The sequence below is a fragment of the Crinia signifera genome, chromosome 3, assembly GCF_055691185.1.
Source record: "Crinia signifera chromosome 3, ASM5569118v1, whole genome shotgun sequence".
Taxonomy (NCBI): Eukaryota; Metazoa; Chordata; class Amphibia; order Anura; family Myobatrachidae; genus Crinia; species Crinia signifera.
Genome location: NC_139219.1, coordinates 24579913 through 24601700, shown reverse-complemented (window position 1 = coordinate 24601700; position 21788 = coordinate 24579913). Strand labels below are relative to the sequence as shown.

The 21788-nt window shown below is 48.2% G+C and overlaps 1 protein-coding gene across 2 annotated transcripts in view; it reads right to left on the bottom strand.

The window, feature by feature from the left end:
* BABAM2 (BRISC and BRCA1 A complex member 2) overlaps nucleotides 1-21788 on the bottom strand; it is a 159990-nt gene that overhangs the window by 121882 nt on the left and 16320 nt on the right. For both annotated transcript variants that reach the window (XM_083175467.1, XM_083175466.1), the window contains exons 4-6: nucleotides 15895-15989; nucleotides 6895-7089; nucleotides 2868-2942 (exon numbers count right to left, since the gene is read on the bottom strand). In XM_083175467.1, the coding sequence (XP_083031593.1) occupies nucleotides 2868-2942; nucleotides 6895-7089; nucleotides 15895-15989 (365 nt within the window). The remainder of the gene's footprint in view (nucleotides 1-2867; nucleotides 2943-6894; nucleotides 7090-15894; nucleotides 15990-21788) is intronic.

Sequence of the window (21788 nt, the reverse complement as noted above, 5' to 3'; positions counted from 1 at the left end):
ATAAAGCTGTAATAGGTTACATACCATTGTGTATATTTTGCTTATTTTTCAGTTCTGTCATTTCACTAGTTTGCATTATTACCTTGAGCTAAAGTAAAATTAACCCATTATTAAAAAACAAAAACTATTTTGCAGTGAATGGATGTTCCCAGTAGTTGCCATGACCCGTGCACCTGTATCTTATTGTAACCGATTAATTTCAAAGAGTCACAAAAGTTGTGAAAAGACAAATAACGAAACTGGGTATTGATACAATGTGGACATGAAGGAGCAACAAAACACAATAAACTGCATTGCGTCTGGTTGATAAGTCAGCAGCGGTGCGATCTGACAGAATAATGTAGAGGTTATATGAGGAGGTGTTGTTATAGCACAATACAAAAAAGCTGTTTAAATTGTGTTTATGTTGAACGTTTGCTGATTTTCAAGGCCACAAAAGCACTTCTCTGTTTTTATTAGCAGTGTGGATTTGATCCGTAATAATGGTCCGTGTCAGTGGGTCAGGGGTAATGCATGGGAGATGGAGAGGATCAGCATATGCACAGTTAGCAGTTACATTTATATATTATCCTGTATTAGGAAAGCCAACAAATCACAACCCATTCGTACTGGGGCTTTTTGAGAGTTCGGTATAATTTACCTGCAGTCAAAATATCGACCACCACTGGCCGATGGTCAAAGTACAGACAAGGTCAAAATGCGGACAATTAAAATGCAGACTTTTACAATGCCTCGCCGCACTCTGCACACGATTATATTCCCCCCTCCAATTTCACTGGGAAAGTACAGATGTAGTGCCTTTCATTCTTGCAGGGGCTGGCGGTAGATTTGCCAGCAGCCGCCGGAATGCGGATGTGCACGCTCGAGACTACGGTGCTCCCGCCGATCCCCACCGCTTCGCTGCTGGTCCCAGCCGCCCGAATCCACCTCCCAGCACCCCCCCCCCCCCCCCCCCACCTAACCCTGCCCGTCACCCTGAAGCGGAGACGGGCAGGGACAGGAAACTAGGATTCACGCAGATGGTGTGCCGGTGCACCAGAGGGGGTGGTCTGGTGAGCCCCGGCGCTGAATGAAGGGCGCTTCATGTGTATGAACAAGTCGGTTTAAAATAAATAAAAAAAATTACGAAAAAGTCATGTCGACTTTTTGACCTGTAGATATTTTAGCAGTATGTTGACTGTGTCAGTATAATGGATGTCGTTATTTTGACTGCATCAATTTTGGGATACTACTAGATAGAAAAAGGCCTCATGTAAAAATCTGGCCTTCATATTGTACACGGCACTATTGTGAGCGGTTCCGGACCCCAGCGGAAACCTCTACAACAGGCGGAGGTCCAATGACTCCTAGAGCAAAGTCACACTGACACAAAACAAAGAAGTTCCTTAGACGTTCTCCCACTTGTGGCCTTCACAATCAGGGAATACTGGGGCAGATGTATTAAGCCTTAACAAGAGATAAATGCAAGTGTGATAAGGAGAGATAAACGTCCAGCCAATCACCTGCCAACTGACATGTTACAGGCTGTGTTTGAAAAAAGTCAGTAAGGAGCTGATTGGCTGGACGTTTATCTCTCCTTATCACCCTTGAATTTATCTCTTGTTAAGGCTTAATACATCTGGCCCAATGTCAGCAGCCCGGCCGCTGGTCACGCACAATGTTATCATTTAGTAACACACGACATGGAATGCAGACAATTGCTGAATAACGTCTTCCTTATTACGCGGTGCACATCCCGGTGCTCTTATGTAGCCCCGGCAACGCAACAAACCGACCAAAGGACGCTGGAAACAAAATCACCACTTAATGAAGTAGTCTGCATTGGTTTTGGGGCTGCTCACAAGGTCATGGTTACCAAAAGACTGACTATAACATTATATATATGAGGTCTTCCGGTCATTAGGTCGACATGCATTAAGTCGATCACTGAAGGTTGGCAGCCTTAGGCTGACATCTGATATAGGTTGACATGGTGAAAGTCGACAGGGTCCGAAGGTCTACATATTTTGACATTCAGTACTTATGTGGACCTTTTGACTGGCAACCTTCCCATTATCGACCTATTCCAGGTGTCGACCTTCAGTTGTCAACCTAATGTATGTTGACTTCATGCAGTTGACCCTATGACCCATACCCGGTCTTAGGCCACCATACACTATGTGACTTCTACGAGGGAAGAAGTTGCATCCGATCCCCCTTGATCCACCCGGGACCTTCCTGGGCGGCAGGATTGCATGCGGTCCTTCTGCACGTGGGGTCCCATTCCCTGCTGTCTGGAGAGGGTCTGACTCAGAGGTTGGACGCGGAGCATGTCCGACCATGCATCGGATCGAACAGAATATCATACACGTGTGATTTGGGCCATTTTCACCAGATTTCTTAACCTAAGCCGGTATCGGGAGAAATTGCATGGTGCAGGGGGGCCTTTAGAAACATTTCCCACTCAGACAGCAACGACGCCAAAAGATCCGAAACCCACGCTGAAATAATCATTACAGTAGGTTGTGCGCCAGGTTCTACTCCAACGCTAGCATGGCGCGTGATGCTGGCTCTCCCATGCGGTACCATGGTGGACTGAATGGACGAGATATGCAAAGCTAGAGGGAAGACGTAGTTCAATAGGTGTCGTGTCAGAGTGGAAAAAGTGATATCCCATTGGTCCAGATACTGCAGAGCGTAGAGGCTTTGAGTGGCCACCTCTATCTGGGTATCCGGACACAGGTGTCCCTAAACATCATACGGGTGCCAGAAGAGCCCACGTCCTGACAGAAAGTGGAGTGGTGTGGCATGATTTAGGAATGATAACAGTTATGGGTCAATGTAAAGCAGCAGATGATCATACATTTACATCAGATTAAAGGGCTTACCTTCAGCAGATAGATGGGGATATTGCTGAAATCCACTGGTAACTTCAAGAGGAATCGGGCAGAGAACTCCCCGGTCTGCAAAGGGAAAAAAGAAATCACCAGCCGTTCAGATGCAAACAAACCACCAAGCAGTCTACACAGTACTAGAACGCTTTGCTGGATGAATACATAGGCTGCAGCGACAGAAACCCTACATCTGGGAAGTGCTTGAGACTTTCTGCTGGAAGATCATGTACCATGCAGTGACAGAGGCTCATACTGAGACTGCAGATAATACGCTTAATGGTAGTATCCAAGGGCCATTTGTTTCCAGGCCTGAACTTCACTTCCATCTACAGTAGAGATGTTTCTTAATATAGGAAGCACTACAGGAGACCACCTTGAGAGTGAACACTTCACCTATCCCGTGCCTGGTTCATTAAAGCTACAATTCCTGGCATTCATTTATTCTTTTCTCAATACTGAGAGATCAGCGCAAAGCCCTGAGATAAGCAAGCAGCAAACTGTATACAGAGGTAGCACTGGAGCAGATGTATTAAGCCTGGTGAAGATATAAGGTGGAAGGTGAGAAGCACCAGCTAATCAGTTCTGTTCGAAAAATGACAGTTGGGAGTTCATCTCTTCACCAGGCTTAAGAACTCTCCTGTGACTAATCCAGAGGTCCATGGTAGAGGCTGCCATCTAAGGTCTCTCGGGAAAGCAACATGTGGACGAGGTGGGTACTGAAGGCCTCTCAGATGGGCACCACCGAGATGAGGTCATCGTCTGAGATTACTGCGTTGAAGAGGTCATTGCTTAAGGTCACTCAAGAGGGAACCACATGGAAGAGGTTGTCACCTAGGGGGCCTACAAAAGGGGAGATATTGCTGTGCTATCTGAGCAATGTAGATCGCTCAGTACACAGCACTGCACAGCGATGTGTGCTGAGCAATCTGTCAGGGCCAGTGTACTCCGGTGAGAACACCGCTATGGCCCCTACACATGGAGTGATGTTGGGGCATTTTCAAAGTGATCTAGTGAGATTGCATAGAAAATGCCCTAAAATTCCCCCGTGTGAAGGCGCCCCATAAGACATCTTAAGAGAGCAGCACATGGAATAGGGAAGCCTATTAGACCTCTCAGGCTAGAACCACGTGGAAGAGTTCATTGCCTAAGGTCACTCAGGAGAGCACCACATGTAAGGAGGTCATTGCTTAAGGTCACTCTGGAGGGCACCACATGGAATAGGTCACTAGCTAAGGTCCCTCAGAGGGCACATAAAAGAGGAGGCAGTCACCTAAGACCTCTCATGAGAGCACCACATGAAAGATCTCAGGAGAGGACCACATGGAAGAGAAAATCACCTAAGGTTACTCAGGAGAGGAACACATGGAAGAGATCTACTCCTAAGGTCACTCAGGAGAGGACCACATGGAAGAGATAATCACTTAAGGTCACTCAGGAGAGGAACATCTGGAAGAGATCTACTCCTAAGGTCACTCAGGAGAGGAACAGGTGGAAGAGATCTACACGTAAGGACAGTCAGCAGAGGACCACATGGAAGAGAATCATCTAAGGTCACTCAGGAGAGGACCACATGGAAGAGATCTACTCCTGAGGTCACTCACTGAGTAGAGGACCACGTGGAAGAGGCTATCATCATAAGGTGCCCATACACTGCCTGCGCTGTCTCTCAGCAGTGTCCGGACACCCGACAGCCTGCAAGCCGCCGAGACTATCCGTTGTGATGGATCGCATGCGTCCCTGCTTCCCGCCCACCTCGCCGCCAGGAGGAACGGGTGGTCGGACAGCCTGCTGGTCCGACCACCTGGTCGGGTCCAATGCGCACGGGACCGTGCATCGGACCTGACGGCATGTCAGGGAGGGACGATTTGGTCCGATTTAACGGGCTGATTTGGCCGAAAACGGACCTTTCAGGAGACAGCCATGTACAAGAGGCTGACTTAATGTTTAAAAAACTCCAGAGTAAAAAATCCCCATAACTTATCTTTACCAATATACAGAGATATAAAATGAGAGTAATTTAATATTATATTTCTTCTTAAATAATCAGACCATGGGAACTCCCAGCATGCATCACAACAGGCTATAGCACATACATTACACCATGTATCAGACAAGGAAACTCTGTCCTTCCTGCAGATGCCAGAAATGAATTGTTTTGGGGAAAAACCCAGGAGAAAGTGTATCCTCGTACAGGCCTGTGTAATCAGCACGCCGGCCATTTCCTCTTCCCGTCTGTGACAATAGCGCAGACAGTAATTATGACAATCTTCTCTATTTGCATAGAATACTTTCAATCTTTCTGTCTGAGAATATATGTCCCCACGGTGCCCATATCTCAGGCCAGGGATACTGCAGTAAGGTTTTGGTATAGAGGCTTTGAGAGACATAAACATTACCAGCCCATGGGTCAGATGTATCATACCAACCAATCCACTCCTGTCACTTTACAGACATACGTTTGAAAAATGACAGGGTGATAATTTAATAAATCTCCCCCCCATGTTCTTCCATGCATCTAAACTGCATATTGACATGTACCAGGCTGACATTGGAAAAAGGTTGACACACACATATAAAGGTCGACACATGTAAAAGGACTACACAAGTTTTTCACCCTTTTATAGCGTTAATATTGACACCCAAACATGTGAATCCCAAATTAGTGTACCCGTCTCCCCCAGATGGCTTGTGAAGTCCACGTGGATGGTAATTTATGGAAGAAAAAATCTGAAAAATGAATGATGGTCTTTGGAGGAGTCAACCATTGCCATGCCAACCTATTGCTTGTGTCTTCCATTTAACTATATGTATGTTGACCTAGACATCGTTAGCCATTTGGATACCGTCCAATGGTGTATCCCTGGTGGGGCTTGGAATGGGAGTTTGATGATCAAAACATCAACAAAGGAAAGGGGAACAGTGTCGAAGTGTTAAAAGGTACTTGTGTACAATCACGGCTCCCACTATGTCCATCGCATAGTAAAAAATCGCATCGCATGCGATTTTTAACAGAAATGCATCCAAATGCATTGAAATTAGTATCAAACATGTTCAATGGCCCCCAAATGTCATTTTTCAGGCTGTACCACCCCCACTATCAACGCGAACCCGAAGTGTGGCGAGCGCAGCGAGTACGCGTCCTACGACCTTTTCATACCCCCACTATCCACGTCGGCGTGGAGTTGAGAATAGAAAGTGTGGCGAGCGCAGCGAGCCACCGCGCCCGAAGCGTGGCGAGCGCAGCGAGCCCCGTGAGGGGACACGGATACCTTCACAGGTATACGCGTCCCCTCGCCACGCTTCGGGCTCGCCACACTTTCTATTCTCAACTCCACGCCGACGTGGATAGTGGGGGTATGAAAAGGTCGTAGGACGCGTACCGCCGCTGCGCTCGCCACACTTCGGGTTTGCGTTGATAGTGGGGGTGGTACAGCCTGAAAAATGACATTTGGTGGCCATTGAACATGTTTGATACTAATTTCAATGCATTTGGATGCATTTCTATTAAAAAGCGATTAAAAAAAATAAAAATTTAAAACGGCAAAAATCGCATCCCATGCCATTGCATTCAACTACATATGGCATGCGATGGGAGCCGTGAAAGTACACAAGTACCTGTAAATAATATATATATATTTATAACATTCAGCTTTGCAACCTCAACTATGATGCTAAAACTCTATAAAGTAGACTTATAGATCCAATGAATGAACAAATAATTGAAATAAGGGTGAAAAAACAAAAAAAGACCCTCACGCAACAAAAGATATTTCTGTGACAGAACTAGTTGTTTGCCTAAGAGGCAGATTGGTTGGTTTAGTGTTTAGCATAGACCGGAGGACAATTCCTTGCCAATAAACTATATGTGTGGAGTTTGTATGTCTCCCACTCCAGCAAAGTTCCAGCCACCTGCCATTACGGTCCTATAGAGTTCCTGGAATTGTGCAACATATAGTTTCATCTGTGACACATTATATAAGCCCTCTAAAAGGGCGAAGTGCCATTGGTTCCATGTTCTTACCCAGTTATTCTTTTTCCCGGCGTAGATCTCCATATTCTCGCCATACTGAGGGTCCTCGAGTAGCGTCTGGTACTCGAACATGAGGCGCGAGCTCTCGCTGAGGCGGTGGCACTGGTACTGGTGATACTGCTGGACCAGTTCCTTCACTACCTGCAGCAGGCATTCCGGCTCTGAGGGGTTCCAGTCTGCCAGGCTCTGGGGAGACGGAGAGATACACGATGTGACCTGGGTAGCTGGCGACTCAATGGCACACACAATACATGGGTGAGCTTAATAAATGTAAAAACCAGAGATGCCCAAACACGGTCCTCAAGGCACCCCAACGGTCCAGCTGTGAAGTACAGGTGGAGCTTAGCCCATCTTTGCAGGGGCTGGTGATTCTAGCGCCAGCCCCGCCATTCCCGCCAGGGGTCGTGCACGTAACACTACTGGGGACAAGATATGTAACGGACACTACTGGGGACAAGATATGTAACTGGCACTACTGGGGACAAGATATGTAACTGGCACTACTGGAGACATGGTATATAACTGGCACTACTGGGGACATAATATGAAACAGATACTACTGGGGACATTATATGTAACTGGCATTAAATATGTGCAAGAAAATGATTGCTTGGCATTAAATTTCAGTATCTGAGATAGTACAAGTTCATGTTTTGAACCCTTGTTTTATGCACAAATAAAATATATTTGTTTGTATTTCATGTGTTTGTACAACATAAATGCAAGATACCTGATTGAAATATAAAAATATTCTGAAATGCAGAATATTCTGTTATCCAAAATTCTTCTGGTCCTGAGCATTTGGATAAGGGACACTCTACCTGTAGTACCTCAGTCAGTCTTATTATACTTTTCACTACCAGGGATATCCCTACATCCAGGACTATTGGGGTGCCTTGAGTACTGTGCTAGAGGGTTCCCACTGCTCAATAAAAGAACAATAGGTATTTTTCACATAGTTACAGTATATGCGTAAGGCCTACGGAACAAAGCTTGGGCGATACGAAACCCAAAAGATGAGGCAGTAATTAGCAGCCTGACAGCAGTGTTGGTGCCCACATGGCAAGGTGCCTATCTGCGTCCTGTCAGGGGAAAGCGTTTTCTAGCAGGATGCAGATAGGCTTTTGGTGGTCAAGTACAGAACTTAAGAAAGATCAGATTCCAATGAAGGTTCCTCAATGACGTATCCATAGATTTCTACAGCAATAAAATTGTGCAAAACAACATTGATGCCGGTGTCTTACTTTAGTAATCATTTGCTGCAGAGCCTGAAGTGCACCTGTAATCCTGAAAAGAACATCCGGGGATGCTGATGTCATGTGAACGCCCGGAGCCAATGTAATGAAGCCTGGCAGTGGGATGTCACAGGATGTGTCTCAAGGAGAACAGGAAACATGCTATTGCCAGAACATGAGCTGTTAACTCGTTATGGCTGAGAAATATTTATATTAAGCATTACACGTGCAAGACTGGTCAGGTGTTGCAAAGTAGGGGCAGGGCTATGGTGAGGTATCACTGCACAGTAGCAGCAGGACTATGATAACGCGTCATTGTAAAGCAGGGGCAGGGTGTGTTGGGTGTTGCTGCACAGCAGGGGCAGGGCTATGGATAGGTGGTGCTGCACAGCAGGGGCAGGGCTATGGATAGGTGGTGCTGCACAGCAGGGGCAGGGCTATGGATATGTGTTGCTGCACAGCAGGGGCAGGGCTATGGATTGGTGTTGCTGCACAGCAGGGGCAGGGCTATGGATAGGTGTCGATGCACAGCAGGGGCAGGGCTATGGTGAGGTTTCTATGCACAGCAGGAGTAGGGGCAGGGCTATGGTGAGGTCTCGCTATTACTGCACAGCAGGGGCAGGGCTATGGTGAGGTGTCGATGCACAGCAGGGGCAGGGCTATGGTGAGGTCTCGCTATTACTGCACAGTAGGGGCAGGGTTATGGTGAGGTGTCGCACAGTGGGGCAGGGCTATGGTGAGGTGTCGCACAGCGGAGCAGGGGCAGGGCTATGGTGAGGTGTCGCACAGCGGAGCAGGTCTATGGTGAGGTGTCGCACAGCGGAGCAGGGGCAGGGCTATGGTGAGGTGTCGCACAGCGGAGCAGGGCTATGGTGAGGTGTCGCTATCATTGCACAGTAGGGGCAGGGCTATGGTGAGGTGTCACTATCACTGCACAGTAGGGGCAGGGCTATGGTGAGGTGTCTATCACTGCACAGTAGGGACGGAGCTATAGTGAAGTGCTGTATGCATTGAAGGGTTGGGGCCAGGGATGTCGGCTGCAGAGTAGTCCAAATTTCAAATAGAGGAACCACACCAACTGCCAGTAACCCATGTTGTATAGGCCAAACCCACTCTGGGCAGGTAAGAACGGCCATACAATACTTCACACATACTCCTGTATGTCCCATTTGTATAAATCCTTCTAAAACTAAATGAGTGGAGAATAAACCATGTGTTAGACCAGGCTGGTATAACGCTGGGCATAAACCGCTATCTACACTCAGAAAACCTGACGTGACGTTTCTCAATTACAGACACCTCTAGAACACAAATGATAGAAGGAAGCAATCCTTTCATATGTAATACACGCAGCACTCTGTAGGTTACAGGTCCACCCTCACGCCTCAGTGAGGTCACCAACTCCCGGGAAAGCGACAGGCGGAACGCCGTTACAGCCCACATAATGGCTGCTTAAGCTGCGTGTAGGCGACAACATATTACAACGTATTTGTTGCAATTTACGCTTTGTAAAGGAAATAAACCTGAAACGGACATGGAGTGGATACAGAAGGATAATGGGCCGGGGGAGTACGGATACGACGCTGCTGTGTACCAGGCTGCAGCACACCAGCGAGATGATGAAAGTCTTACTTCCTGCAGCCTGTGACACGCACGTCACGGTGACATTCTCTTGTTCCACATAATCTATTTGTAGTAACTCGTACTCTCAAGAAGTGTTATCACAATTACACAAGCAGTGAGTCACTGACAGCGGAGAGCAAATCCTGAGGTCACCAGCAGATGACTCAGAGACTCATTATCTCTCCTACGGATGGATGGCAGCAGGCAACAGCATCAGTGGTGACATGTAAATATGTATACAATGCCGGGGCCATGATTAGACTGGCCTCCTGCCAGCACAGCGGGACACGTGCCACGAAGCAGCCCCATCCCGTATGCAGGATCAGCCCCGGCCACTCGGAAGAGAGGGGACAGATACATGTGTCAGGAGAATAACGGGGGGCGCGTTCAATGCAGCCAGGATCAAACTGGAAGTTTTTCTAGGACTATGTTCAGATTTGCCGTCCGCTGCTCAGCTGCAAATACAAAGGTCAATTTACGTCATGGGGACATTTAAAGAAAAACCTATTACATAGTACATACATGTGTATGGTGCATTTATTGGATACGAGATGGCATTTTAAAATGGCCGTAAGAAAGTAGATTTGTAAAGGTGGCCATACACACGCAGATTTATCTGCAGATCTGGTTGGAACAAAAACATGGTTATGGATGAGGGCAAATGACAGTTGACCATTTGCTTGGAAATGCTGGAAAACTGACAAACTGTCACTCATCCATAACCATGTTTTTGTTCCAACCAGCCAGATCTGAAGATAAATCTTACTAGTGTATGGGCACCTTAAGTAGTGTTCCCGCTAGGCTGTTTTAGCGGGGCGCTGCACCCTGCCCGATTTTTAAAGTGAAAAATGCGCCCTGCCCCTCTGGTAGCGCCCCGCTAAACCAGCCTGCCTTTGTCCCCGCTGTTTTGACCGGGGAAGCCCGGCGCCGCTGTACATAGCGATGCCTGGCACTTCCCCGGCAGTTTACAGCCTTCCGGGTGGCCGGGTCCGCCCCCTGTGCATGACGCCGCCGGCCGCGCCCACCCCTGTGCATGACGCCGCCGGCCGTGCCCACTCCTCTGCGTGCCCACTCCTCTCCTCGTCAGGGCGCGGCTCGGGCACGCCCCTTTTGTGACGTTGGCGGCCCGGCCACGCCTAAAATAGTGACGTCAGCGTGCCCGGTTCGACTCCCCCGCCCTGCCCGCCCTAGTTCCTAGAAGGAACACTATTAAGGCGCGTGTTTCTTTAGTGGTATGCAGTCACTGAGTAGACAATGTCTAGGTCGAACATAACAGTCAACAGTGACTAGGTCGACACAAGCTTATCGTCGATATGAGTTTTCACATTTAAAAAAAACTAATAATAAAAAAAAAAAAACTGTGTTTTTTCATACTTTATTATGTTCCCATTATGTTCTGGAGAAGAGGACCGCCCCTTTATCTACAGGGACGTAATACTCAGCGCCAGTGGAGGAGACTTTGATAATTCTTCCTATATATTTATTATGTTCCCACCCGAAGGGGACGCGGTCCAGTCATGCGATGTTCATGTCGATATAGACACCCAAAAACGTGACAAAAAACCTCATGTCGAACCTTCTTCGTGTCGACCATGTCTATGACTTGTGTCGATCTTTTGTCAATGCTGACATTGGGTATGTTGATCATTTGAAGGTGTAGACCTAGACATTGTCTTCCATTTATACCGTAACCTTTGCAGCTTTATATGGAACGTTTCATATTGTTTACAGGTGATGTTAATATGTATATACCGATAAGTAAAATAAAAGTACCTTTAAAGCAGGCCGGCAAACCTATCTATCTCCAGCATGTTTTAGCAATCCCCAATAGCAAAACTAAGGTAAGCCATGCTGGGACTTGTAGTTTCACAACAGCTGGAGAGACACAGATTGGCCAGGCCTGCTTAAATGTTTCTTGAGATGGAAACCATTCAATTGTTGGGGCTGATTATTAAATAACTAGTGAAATGATTTAAATAGTGTCAGCTGTGTGTGGCTGAAGGGAGGAATTGTTCAGTTGGGCGCCACCTAGTGGCCGCTGATACGCAAAACACTTGAATTTCCCTCAGAGAAGTGAGGAGCAGCGTTGGCCGTACAGGATGAGACTGTGGGTATCATCATATGAGAAGACTAATGCTGTGTACACACGGTGCGAGTACCGTGCGATGCGATACAGATCTGCACTATATTGTCAAGGCAGCCAAGACTTTCTGCTTGCGATACGTGAACGCGCGTCGGGATCGCAAGGGTAAAAGCGCATGCGATCTCGATGAGATTTTGACTATATAGTCAAAATATCATGCAGATTGTACCCAAGTGTACACACCATAAGGGGTTGATCCTATTAACACTGAAGGGCGCGAGTTGCCGCTCGGGTGCTGCTTTAACGCTGAAAACGGCACCTGAATTAAGCCTAAATCACACCCTTCACAGGACCGAATTCACAGGGCCTATGGAGGTGTGAGCACTTTTCAGCGAATTCAGTCCGCTGTAAAGTGCACCCAGCAACTGGCGAATCACCCGCACTGGTCGGTGTAAATAGGATCAACCCCTAAGACACAATGGGGGTTATCCTGGTCCACACGCAATGCTGCAAATTTTGCGTGTGGACTAAATGCCGCCCGAAGGACCGCCCGCCACCCCCCTCTTTGTACGCCAGGTTGTCCGCCAATGGATGCTTTGGCAAAACATCGATTCGCAGCCTATGGGGCGGCACCCACCCTATACGATGGTCGCCCACCATCGAATGATGTGGAAGGTACACACAAATCTAAGTGCCTCTCAGGTCCCTTAGATATGTGTGCACCCTCGACAGGAACAGGGCGTCGGTGATGTCAGCTAACCCCCCCCCCGCGCGCGTCACTGGGCGGTTTGCATTGGAAAGCCCAGCGTATTCACGGGAAAGCCCCCCGCGTTCCCATGGGCGAATCCCGCAGCCCACCGCCCCAAGTCTGCAGTCTTGAGTGAATGCGCCCGCCAAACATGCCTGTGCCCAGAAATGCGTATGCGCACAGACGAAACATCGGTCCGATTGAACCAGAACAACCCCCAATATCAGCAGGATACACAAGGATACATGTGCAGGCCACAGGTGGTGTAACAGAGGAGGCAGAGGGGGTACTCTCCTCTGGTACTTGTGTATTTTGGCGGCGCCCATCGCATCGCATACCATAAGGCATACGATGGTATACGATGCGACGCGATATCGCGCGATATTATACAATGCCATACAATTTAAAAATTGTATGGCATTGTATATGGCATACAATGCCATACATGCGATGCAACATTGTATAAGCACCCTAATGGGTGATTACAATGTTAAATGCACCCCCACGCCACCACTATAAACGTGAACCCGAAGCGTGGCGAGCGCAGCGAGCCCGCGAGGGGCGGCGGTACGCGTCCTCCGACCTTTTCATACCCCCACTATCCACGTCGGCGTGGAGTTGAGAATAGAAAGTGTGGCGAGCCCGAAGCGTGGCAAGCGGACGCGGATACCTGTGAAGCCCGCGAGGGGACTCCAATACCTGTGAAGGTATCCGCGTCCGCTCGCCACACTTTCTATTCTCAACTCTACGCCGACGTGGATAGTGGGGGTATGAAAAGGTCGGAGGACGCGTACCGCCCCCCCCCCCCCCCCCCTCGCGGGCTCGCTGCGCTCGCCACGCTTCGGGTTCACGTTTATAGTGGGGGGTGGCGTGGGGGTGCATTTAACATTGTAATCACCCATTACGGTGTTTATACAATCTTTCATCGTATAGGGGCAAAAAATCGCGTTGCATCGCATGCCATCAGGTGCATGGCATGCGATGCGATTAAAACATTGCGCGATGGAGATCGGGGGCGCCGCTATAATACAGAAGTACCTCTCCTCTCTTGCCGGTAGCCTCTAATACAATGAGGGGGTTATTCTGGTTCACTTGCAGAAGGCAAATTCACTCTCAGTTGGACAAAACCATGTGCACTGCAGGTGGGGCAGATGTACCAGTGCAGAGAGAGTTAGATTTGGGTGAGTTAGTTTGTTTCTGTGCAGGTTAAATACTGCAATATAGATATCAGTTTGAAGTACACATCCCACCCAAATCTACTCTCTTTTTCTGCACGTTACATGAGACCCACCTGCAGTGCATATTTTGTCCATCTGAGCGTGAATTTGCCTTTGCGAGTGAACCAGAATAATCCCCAGAGCCTATACTGCACATGAACGGATCTTGCAGGTGATACAGGCGCATTACTAAGGACCCAGAGATCCGTCCACAGACCAGGTTTGCGTGTAGCTCTGAACAAGGCCCTAAATGTGGAACGTTAAGATCGGTCAGTGCTCCAGGAACCACAAACATTTTATTGTAGGCAGATCCCAGTCTCTCCATTATAAATCTGGAACTATTTCTGGAGATAAAAGCGAAGGTGATAATGCAGCAACCAATCAGCTCCTAATTGTCATTTTTCAAAACCAGCCTGTAATGCTGGGTACACACCAGAACGATGCAGATCGTGAATGCGTCCTAAGAACGACACGCATGCGATCTGAGTCTGATCCGATCGCCATCTGTACCCAGTTGAAGGGGTCGTTGTTAGATCCTACCTGCTGCAGGTTCCCATTTACCACTTCTCTATGTGCTTTCCTCCCATCAGTTCATACTGCACAGAGAAACCTTTATCTCAGCATATTTGCACTTATCAAAACGAGTTTGAACTGACTCACAGTAACATGCAGCACACCAAAAATCCCGCCACCTAGAGGCCAAAAACGGCAAGAACAAAAAGACACCAATACCCTTTCTACACCAAAGCAATAACCCTTGGACAGGGCTTGGTTTAAATGGGGTAAAAAAAACGGGTCTTGTTACCCACCAATTCAACCCGGGTTCAGGGTCAGTGTAAACGGGTAACCTGGGTCATCTGATCCAGGACCTGTTTCCACCAATGGGGGGCCGAAGCGTCCTGCGGTCAGTCTGGAGGTTGGGCACTCACCTCATGGACGGAGGCTGGGCAGCCCAGCAGCTTTCCCGGGGGCTGGGTGTCACAGGAGTCCCGGCTGGTGGATTTCCCCGTGCTTATAGATTGTGTCATCTCCAAGCATCAGCTCAGGACCAGACTCGAATTATGCCAGATGAGGACACAGTGTAAAAGGGGCCAACCAGCGGATCCAAAAACCCTGATGCGACCCGGCATCTTGGTGTAAATATGGTATAGTACCCCTTTCACATCGCAAATGACAGGTCGCAGCCGGGATTTGGGCATGGGGCCTTCAGGTAGAGACCCTGATTTGCAATATTTGGTTGCCCATAGCGATCCGGCAATATGTTGGGTCACTGACGTTAGATAAGGGAGGGGCAGTGGCATGTCATCAAGGTCGGGGGGAGGAGGCAGTGACTGGAGCCGACGTTGCCTCCGCCACAGTGTGAAAAGGACCCGGTTACCTTTCTTATAACCCAGGTCAGAATGCAGGGTTTGCTGGACCTGAGAAACTCAAGAAGGCCCTTTCACACTGCACAGAGACCCGGGACGACCCAGCAACAACCAGGGATCCACCTGTGTTATTTTTGTGATGTAAAACGGGTATTAGGGGTTTATAGACTGAGATGGGAGTTCTATTAAATATGGGATGTTCCTATTGGCAACCAACCAGATTCTATCTATTATCTTCTAGAAGGCGCTACATAAATAAGTAGATTCTGATTGGTTGGTAATGGCAACATCATATCTTTAACAGAACTCTAATCTATGTGACGTGGCTACACGAACGCGCCATCGTGGCCACTTCCTCACTATACAATTATGTGATTAAATCACTGTAAGCGGGGACGTGGTTATGCCACGTGGTAGTTCAGAGTGTACATAATCATTGGCACCCACGAACCGCCCACTCTTGGTGGAACTGCGGACAGCATCCGGGAGACTTGCCCACTCTACTAGGTGGCCGGGTGGGGGCCCCAGGAATCTAACCTATAACATTGAGGCTTCGTTATAGTTACTGGCTAAAGGGACTACAACGATTTTGATTTACACTGAAAGACTGTGCGACAACATATGGCGGATTGTACATATAGGCAATAACCACTTTCACTCAACGATTCCAAGTGTTATCAGTAAGAGAGAGAGCGTTCTACGCATCTTGAGAGCTTACCGGGAGCGCAGACGGCTCGGGGAGAAATTCAGCATCCTCTCCAAAGATAAAGTCAGGAGGCAATTCCGGATACAGAGCATTGAACAGGATGTCCCCTAGAAGACATGACAGCATAATCATGGATTACTACGATGTGTCATGGGTTATGAAGCCGCTTCTCACATGTAACGATTGCTCATCTTAAGACATTCCAAAATAGCCATATTCAGCTTAGTAAATTTCCCCCATTGTCTTTAGTAACTTATAGCAGGACCGGTTACTTATAGCAGGACCGGTTACTTATAGCAGGACCGGTTACTTTGATTTATCCATCTGTGTTCAAGGTTGGATACCACTAAAACCAGGACTGTAAAGGCCCCCATACATTAGTCCGACTTGTATGCCCTTGAGCTCCCAGGGAGGCTCACATGCGATTTATTGCATGCAAGAACTCCCGGGGAGCTAGCGGGGGGGAGTGGGGTCAGAGCAGTGGCTGGGAGCACGTAGCGGTATTTGCCGGGAGGCAGGGCAGGAAGTGGCTGGTGAATTTAAAAAAATATTTTGAAAAGATTGGCCGGCCGCCATTCATAGACCCTGCTGTCCGTCCACCTGCCTGCGCTGCCCCTGTCCTGCGTGGCATGGACCCTGCTGCCCGCAGCTGCATATAGGTTTGTGTTAGTGGTGCTTCACATCTGGCACAACCTATGGATCAGACTCAACATCGTGGGTGCTAAGGATGGGTCCGATACGATAAATGTAATGTGCAGCTATAAGACAATAATTGAGTAACCCTTATCCAACTATCCTTATCCAGGTAAGTATGATAAAAAATATATATACAAAAACCGGAAAAATCACTTATCCGAAATGCTTGTGGTCCCGAGCATTTCAGATAAGGGATACTCAACCTGTAGTGCTATATAAGACCATAAAACCTTCCATACACAGATTGTGTCCTATAAGTCTGTACTACCTTCCATACGCAGGTAGTGCCCTATAAGATAGTGTTACCTTCCATACGCAGATAGTGCCCTATAGTACTACCTTCCATATGCAGATAGTGCCCTATAAGACCGTACTACCTTCCATACCCAGGTAGTGCCCTATAAGACCGTACTACCTTCCATACACAGGTAGTGCCCTATAAGACCGTACTACCTTCCATACCCAGGTAGTGCCCTATAAGACCATACTACCTTCCATACGCAGATAGTGCCCTATAGTACTACCTTCCATATGCAGATAGTGCCCTATAAGACCGTACTACCTTCCATACCCAGGTAGTGCCCTATAAGACCGTACTACCTTCCATACACAGGTAGTGCCCTATAAGACCGTACTACCTTCCATACCCAGGTAGTGCCCTATAAGACCATACTACCTTCCATACGCAGATAGTGCCCTATAGTACTACCTTCCATATGCAGATAGTGCTATATAAGACCGTACTACCTTCCATACGCAGGTAGTGCCCTATAGGACCGTACTACCTTCCATACCCAGGTAGTGCCCTATAAGACCATACTACCTTCCATATGCAGATAGTGCCCTATAGTACTACCTTCCATATGCAGATAGTGCTATATAAGACCGTACTACCTTCCATACGAAGGTAGTGCCCTATAAGACCGTACTACCTTCCATATGCAGATAGTGCCCTATAGTACTACCTTCCATACGCAGGTAGTGCCCTATAAGACCGTACTACCTTCCATACCCAGATAGTGCCCTATAAGATCGTACTACCTTCCATACGCAGATAGTGCTATATTAGACCAGAATACCTTCCATACACAGATAGTGCCCTATAAGATTGTACTACCTTCCACATGCAGATAGTGCCCTATAAGGCTGTACAGGTTGAGTATCCCGTATCCGAATATCGGTTATCCGAATTATTCAGAAAACCATACATTCCAAACAGTGAACAAAAAAATTTTTTTTTTGCTAAAAACTTACTGGGGACATCTGTAACAGCATTACTGAGGGAATGATATGTAACTACCACTATATATGTGCAAGACAAGGATTGCTTGGCATTTAAATTCAGTGCCTGAGATTGTACACAAACTTTGTTTCATGTTTTGAAACCTTGTTTTATGCACAAATAAAATATATTTGTGTTTATTTCATGTGTTTGATGTATATGTACAACATAAATGCAAGATACCTCATGATACATCATGCAAATATTAAAATATTCTGAAATACGGAATAATCCGTTATCCAAAATTCTCCTGGTCCCAAACATTTTGGATAAGGGATACTCAACCTGTACTACCTTCCATATGCAGACAGTGTGTTAGGCTTGGGCCACACATAGCAGCCAAGTGGGTCCCGTTCAGCAGGACCCCCTTGACTGCAAGGGGGGGGGTGGCGGCACACACAGCAGTGTCGCCAGATCCTGCAGAACAATATCCGGCCACTGCCAACGGGGACCAGCGGCTGCAGGCCTGTCGCTAATGTGTGGGTGGCTGCATAGGAACCAAAGTGCAGTAGATTACGCTGTGCCGCTATGTGTGGCCCCAGCCTTAGCTGATAACACAACAGCCAATCAGCTCCTGTCATTTTTTAAACCAGTCTGTAATATGACAGTTAGGAGCTTATTGGCTGATGTATTATCACCTTCCATTCACCGGGCTTAATACATCTACCCCTTTAAATTAAGGCACATCCCTACTACATTCTCAGTTGAATCCGTGGTGTTACAAATGCTTGGCTTGGACTGTACTTTATGATACACTCTTTAAGGTATGTCCGCAATGTACCGCTTCCTGATTTACTGTGTGTACCTTGCAGCCAGGCGTGGCCTTATAAAGAACTGGATACGAGGTACTCCCATTAGGATGGAAAGCAAGGAATAACAATTGGTGGATCTGTGTACCACTCATCTCAGGTTTTCTGATGCTTAACCCTTTGAGTGCCAAGTAAAATGTGTCAAAATAGGTGAGAAAATTGCCAAAGAAAACATTTGTTATTCATCATTTGTTATTCACATGAGCAAATATTGCCAAAGAAAACATTTGTTATTCATCATAATGACCTATAATGTTACCTTATATAGGAAATAGAATCTTTTTATATTATTTTTACATATTTTTTTTATTTGAATTTATATAACAAATGTGAGCGACGCTGGCATTTTTTAGCAGTTATTTTGCGCATCTCTCACAGCGGTGTTGGAACTCAAAGGGTTAAGCCTAAGAGAGGGGAGAGCTGGGGACAGTGCAGATTCTGGGTTTCCTTTCCTCCAGCAGTGAAAGGGTTAAGACTACTGCCGATAGAAGGGTGCGTTAGATTTCTCTGCGCGGTTTGCAGGGCACAGCTCGGCAGGTCATCAGATTAATCAGCGCGCAGCACGCGATTTCCGGCGGCTGATCGGATGGAGATAAACGCTTGCTCCTCACCGCAGCAAAGCGTGGTTATCTGAATTACAGCCGGAGTTAAAAATAACACTGTGTTGGTGAAGAAGCATTAATGCAGAACGAAACCACACAGGATCCTGCTGCTCGCTGTGCGGAGGATGGGAACTGCTGGCCAAATATAGACCACTTAATGCCGTGCTTCATCCTCCTGGCTAAGGTCTTACACTGGCCGAGTGCCCATACTTACACGAGGGTTCCGGTGTCACAGGAGTATAGCGGCCAAAAGCCATACTGACCTGTATTACTAAGTACGATCTCTGCCAGACCACAGTGCGGAACAAGTAGTAAGCGGCTAGGTGCCACGCTACCTGAGCACGTGGCTGTAGGATGTGTACCTGCAATGCGTCATGTGATAAGCCACAAGCTGACCCACGCTAAGAACCCACAAGTGGTTGGGAGATCATGCAGTGGTTCCAAATCCCGGTCCTCGAGTACTCCTACCAGTTCGGGTTTTCCAAGTCACCCAGTTGGTGCGCTGTAGATCACCAACTGTCACATTTTAAAACTCCACTGGAAAACGTGGACTGTGTGGGGGTATTTGAGGACTGGGGTTGGGAACCACAGAATTAATGAACTGTTAGGGGTCCAGAGGGCTGGGATTGGCCATCAATGTTTTATACTGTACTATGAATACTATATTACCCACTTCAGTGACTAGAATCTAGAATACTATTACCTCTATTGTCTACAGCAGTGGTTCCCAACCCTGGTCCTCAAGTACCCCCCAACAGTTCACGATAACAGTTCCAACTGTAGGCGCCACTGGGGCAGGGACTGATGTGACTGTTCAAATATTCTCTGTACAGCGCTGCGGAATATGTGTGCGTTATATAAATAACTAGTAATAAATACTGTAGTATCAGTACAGGATGGTAGGAGGACAGACCCTAACCTCTGATGGTGTAACAGCAGCAGGAAGTAACGGCTTGGTCAGTGCATGATAACCGGAGAGTACGGGATATGGAGGGAACCACAAGAGACAGAAGCTCCGGGAACATCGGCAATGTCTCCTGCAGATGGTTAATAACATGGTAATTATGTGACTGGTTATTACAGCTATTCCGAGCCACACTAAATATAGCCTGTGTTATTTGTGCATAGGAGAGGACAGCGCAGCAGGCAGTGATACCAAGCTGCCCCCAGCCCAGTGTTCCCGGTGTTGGATGGAAGAGGAAGCGGTGACAGGGTGGCATAGGGACAGAGGTCTCCACGTGCGACACAGGGACAGAGGTCTCCACGTGCGACACAGGGACAGAGGTCTCCACGTGCGACACAGGGACAGAGGTCTCCACGTGCGACACAGGGACAGAGGTCTCCACGTGCGACACAGGGACAGAGGTCTCCACGTGCGACACAGGGACAGAGGTCTCCACGTGCGACACAGGGACAGAGGTCTCCACGTGCGACACAGGGACAGAGGTCTCCACGTGCGACACAGGGACAGAGGTCTCCACGTGCGACACAGGGACAGAGGTCTCCACGTGCGACACAGGGACAGAGGTCTTCAAGTGCGACACAGGGACAGAGGTCTCCACGTGCGACACAGGGACAGAGGTCTCCACGTGCGACACAGGGACAGAGGTCTCCACGTGCGACACAAGGACAGAGGTCTCCACGTGGGACAGAGATCTCCACGTGCGACACAGGGACAGAGATCTCCACGTGCGACACAGGGACAGAGATCTCCACGTGCGACACAGGGACAGAGATCTCTATGTGTGACACAGGGACAGCGATCTCTACGTGCGACACAGGGACAGCGATCTCTACGTGCGACACAGGGACAGCGATCTCTACGTGCGACACAGGGACAGCGATCTCTACGTGCGACACAGGGACAGCTATCTCTACGTGCGACACAGGGACAGCTATCTCTACGTGCGACACAGGGACAGAGATCTCTACGTGCGACACAGGGACAGAGATCTCCACGTGCGACACAGGGACAGAGGTCTCCACGTGCGACACAGGGACAGAGGTCTTCAAGTGCGACACAGGGACAGAGGTCTCCACGTGCGACACAGGGACAGAGGTCTCCACATGCGACACAGGGACAGAGGTCTCCACGTGCGACACAAGGACAGAGGTCTCCACGTGGGACAGAGATCTCCACGTGCGACACAGGGACAGAGATCTCCACGTGCGACACAGGGACAGAGATCTCCACGTGCGACACAGGGACAGAGATCTCTATGTGTGACACAGGGACAGAGATCTCTATGTGTGACACAGGGACAGCGATCTCTACGTGCGACACAGGGACAGCGATCTCTACGTGCGACACAGGGACAGCGATCTCTACGTGCGACACAGGGACAGCTATCTCTACGTGCGACACAGGGACAGCTATCTCTACGTGCGACACAGGGACAGCTATCTCTACGTGCGACACAGGGACAGAGATCTCTACGTGCGACACAGGGACAGAGATCTCCACGTGCGACACAGGGACAGAGATCTCCACGTGCGACACAGGGACAGAGATCTCTA